The 4,109-nt window shown below is 38.8% G+C and overlaps 1 protein-coding gene across 4 annotated transcripts; it reads left to right on the top strand.

Annotated features, from left to right (window-relative positions):
- Positions 1-974: 974 nt before the first annotated feature.
- LOC102871208 (UPF0554 protein C2orf43 homolog) lies at positions 975-1,952 on the top strand. 4 transcript variants are annotated; one of them, XM_006888666.1, is made up of 3 exons: positions 975-1,137; positions 1,246-1,444; positions 1,680-1,710. In XM_006888666.1, the coding sequence occupies exons 1-3, from the start codon at positions 975-977 to the stop codon at positions 1,708-1,710; spliced, it is 393 nt and encodes a 130-aa protein (XP_006888728.1). The 4 variants fall into 4 exon arrangements, with proteins under 4 accessions (XP_006888728.1, XP_006888726.1, XP_006888725.1 ...); XM_006888664.1 differs by having other exon boundaries at positions 975-1,128; positions 1,246-1,952; XM_006888663.1 differs by having other exon boundaries at positions 1,246-1,952.
- Positions 1,953-4,109: the final 2,157 nt, after the last annotated feature.

Below are 4,109 nucleotides of genomic sequence, written 5' to 3'. Positions count from 1 at the left end.
TTAGGGCTGTTGTCCATAGGGTCGCTATGAGTCGAAAACGACTCGACGGCACATAACAACAACAACAACAACAACAACTGTAAAAACTAATAATTTTCTATTAAATAAATATTGAAGTGTCAGATATTTAAACTTAAACAGAATAAATTTCTAAATGTTGTACTTTGATTCCATTAATTAGAGAAAAAGAACTAAAAAGATAATTGGAATTAGCTGATCATTGCAGGTGAAGCTTTGATAACGGAACGAAAATTAGCTGTGTTGAAAGGTTTATAACATTTTTCTGCTTTTGGTGTCAACATATTATTGCTTTTGTTTATCTTTTTTTACATGTACTAGAAATAAACAAGTGACAAAGTCCATTAGAAGAACAATCAATGTATATACATATTGTACAATTATTTTCTATAACTGCATATGATTAAACTGTTAGTTTCAAAGGCAGGGTACTTAAAATAGCTGTTATTGTTGTTATGTGTCATTGAATAGAAATCTACTGATAACTGACCATTCAGCTGATTTTCAGAAATGGTAAATTGCATGAGAGGAGATTGTCCATCTGGTACATTCAAACCACCAGCCTTTGGGTTTGCATTGCAACTGATGACTCTAAGCCACTAGTTGTTGTTGCTTTGTGCTGTTGAGTTGATTGTGACTCTTAGTGGCGCTATCAACAAAGGAACTGAACCTTGCCCTGACTTGTGCTATTCTCACCATCTCTGAAATACTTGAGTCCTTTGTTACAGTGACTGTGTCAGTCCATCTTGTTGATGACTGTCCTTTCTTGTCCTGAGTCTCCACTTTCCCAAGCATGATATTCTTCACCAGGGATTGGTCCCTCCTAGCAACATGTCGAAAGTATATGAGATAAAGTTTCACTGTCATTTCTTCTGATCCAAGGAGCACTCTGGTCGTACTTTCTCCAAGAAAAAGTGCTCTTGATCATCTGGGAAGAAAGTGCTGCTTGGACAGAAATGGACACAAAAGTCATGGATGAAATCCCTGTGCAGGAGGAATTTGTTTCATGTGGTGGAATCGAAACTCAGCTTTTAAAATGTGGGCCCTGGACTGACCTCTTCAATGATCAAAGTGCTTGCAAGCCTAAGGTGCTTATTTTAATTATTACGGGTAACCCAAGTTTTGCTGCCTTTTATATACCATTTGCAAAGACTCTGTACTCTTTGATAAACAGACGTTTTCCAGTTTGGATTATCTGTCATGCTGGGCATGCCTGTATCCCCAAAGACAAGGAGATTCTTGCAACTTCCAATGATTCAAATACACCAGAAATTAAGGACGCCTATGGACATCATGGTCAAATAGAACAAAAACTAGCTTTCCTGAGAACTCATGTACCGAAGCAAATGAAGCTTGTGTTCATTGGCCATTCAATTGGCTCCTATATTTCCCTTCAGATGTTGAAAAATGCTCCTGAGCTTCCCGTAATCCTCTCCGTGATGCTCTTTCCAACAATTGAGTGGATGTCAGAGTCACCCAATGGCAGGATTGCCACCCCATTTTTGTGCTGGCTTCGCTATGTTCTCTATGCTATTGCCTACATATTATTGAAACCATTACCAGAGAATCTCAAGTCGTGGATAATCAGCATGACCTTTCAATTGAAAAATATAGCAAATGACTGTTTTTGCCCGAGCCTATTGAATCCGTTCTGTCTTGCAAATGCTGCCTACCTTGGGGGCCAAGAAATGATACAAATGGTGGAGAGAGATAATGAAACCATAAAGAAACATTTATCTAAGCTTACATTTTACTATGGTAGTATAGATTCTTGGTGCCCACTACAGTACTATGAAAACATCAAGAGAGATTTTCCAGAAGGAGATATCCGACTCTGTGAAAAAAAGATACCACATGCTTTTATCCTCTCTCATAGTGAGGAAGTGGCTGAAATGACCGCTGCCTGGCTGAAGGATGACCTGTCCAAAATATAAGTGCAAGAGAACGTGGCCAACACAATGGGGATCAGTGGGTTTACTGTACTTGGTAAATATATGTTTAATTTTTCTGTTTGAAATTAAAAAACAATGGAAACGTTTTGGCATGAACAATACTAGTTCCTATGTAGGCCAAAGTAAACACAGTTGATGAATCAATCCATAAGCTGGACAGAACATTTTCTAAGATTCCAGGAATACAATGATCATCTCTAAGCAGGATATCTCATGTTGTCATGAGGTGCCTCATGGTCCCATATGGTTTCATTTGGTAGAACATTTGTAGATAAAGTGACATTCAAATTTATTTCCTTCTACCTGTACAATAGAATTTCTTGGGGGAGAAATTATGGGCTACTTGTTAGAAAATATTTAAAAAAATCAGTAAGTATTCATATAGTTAGCTTTGTAAAGTATATGAGATCATGAGAAAAACACATTTGTGCTGTGGTAGCTGGAAGTATGAGCAGTGGATCTCAGCAGTGGACTTGGGTCTCCTTTAAAGACTGAAGCTAAAGATCTGACCAGACTAACTTGCATTTCTGGGCTGAGATCACCAGAATTAGCCTGTGAACCAAAGTAGCCTATAAGCCCTACTTGTGACCGCTTTGCAGCATGTCACAAACACCAAGTGTTCCACTTATTTCCAAACTCCAGTGGCTCAGGGCCAGCATTGGGGTGAGAGATGCTTCTGTCTCTGAGAAGCTTCCCTGGGAGATAATAATTGCCTAATAAGCCTCCACAGACAGAGAATACATTGACCATATAGTAATATGGTTGCCTAGCCAGATAAGAGCTATTGGAATACTTTGTCTTTTCCCCTGGAACAGTCGGAAGCCTGTGTGCTGAGTCTGTGGCTGCCAGGTCATGAGCACCCTGAAGACTCCTTTCCTTCAGAGTCAGGCTGGGGAAGCATGGCCTGCCCCATGGTGAACCTGGACCTGCAAGATGCAGTTACCCTTCTGTGATTCTTTCAATATGTAATTTCTTGAAGACCAGCAATTAGTCAGGGACAGTGCTAGGCCCTGAGGATAGAGTTCTTAGCCACTACTTTTCTTTCTGAAAATCTTGTTTGAAAGGACATCTGTAAATTACTTAACTGTAGATTACCATGTTTTATTTCTTCATTAGTTTATTAGTTGGGATTAAACTATTTTATTAATGAACCAAACAACTCTTAAATTCTGTGGATTCACTTTCTCTGGATCCCTTGAAGTCTACTGGAGAAACAACACGTTCTGTGACCTTGGAGCAGGCCAACAGTATAGCAGCCTTATCAGTTCAAGGCCTTGAAGAGGCCACATACTATATCTCCCAGGGAAGCAACAAATGATGGCCTCTCAGAAGCATTCAGTTTCCCTTTAGAGGAAATCATTCAAGTTATGATTATTCCTGAAAGGATGGTATCTTTGCTCTCAAGAACTTACGCTCCCAGATTAAAAATCAGTTCCTATATGATGGCAGCCCAGTAAAGAGTGTTAATGACTATCCTTTGGCCTGATATCTACATCTTAAGCAAATTATTTCTCAAATTCCAGCAAGGAATTCTTGTGGACCAAAGAGAGTCAGTGTGGATGCATTGGCCACAGACATAGGCTTGCACACAAAGAGTTGGCATCTGTCTAAGGAAACCTAACATCTGATATGAGGACCTAAAGCTCAGGTCCCTGAGGTGCCTTGTGTACAGAGGATGCTCACAGTCCTACACTGAAGCATGGGAACAAAGACTGGGTAAATGGTCCCTATCTGAATAAAGGGTTAAAGTCCCTACTTTTCTTTTAACCATTATTTTATAATATTTCTCTAGATTTCAAAATTTCAGATGTATGAAATTGTCTTGTTTTTGCTTTATGAGACTTAACATAAAAAACCATTGGTTAAAAATAAAATTTAAAACCTCAAAAAAAAAAAAAAAAGAAAAGAAAAAGTGCTCTTTTGGCAGTCCACCAACTCTTCACCAACATCACAACTTCCGAGTGGTAAAAGAGCAGTTATATCAGTTTAATGACTAAGGTGTGCCTTAATCAAGCCATAGTCTTCTCACTTACTTGCTATGTATGTGAAATTTGGACAGTGAGTAAGGATGACAGAAAAAGATTCAGTACCTTTAAATTGTGACTTATTTGGCCACCAGAACTCTCTTGATATAACTAC

This window comes from Elephantulus edwardii, unplaced genomic scaffold, assembly GCF_000299155.1.
Source record: "Elephantulus edwardii isolate Elephantulus edwardi_28Jun2011 unplaced genomic scaffold, EleEdw1.0 scaffold00070, whole genome shotgun sequence".
NCBI classification, from domain to species: Eukaryota; Metazoa; Chordata; class Mammalia; order Macroscelidea; family Macroscelididae; genus Elephantulus; species Elephantulus edwardii.
This window is presented reverse-complemented; position numbering and strand designations above follow the sequence as displayed.

What these genes read in the sequence shown, in the direction of transcription:
- LOC102871208 (XM_006888663.1), top strand. Translation starts at nt 975, where the DNA reads ATGGACACAAAAGTCATGGATGAAATCCCTGTGCAGGAGGAATTTGTT. An exon ending in AATTATTACGGGTAACCCAA is followed by an intron (nt 1,138 to 1,245) that starts GTTTTGCTGCCT and finishes GTATCCCCAAAG; the next exon opens with ACAAGGAGATTCTTGCAACT.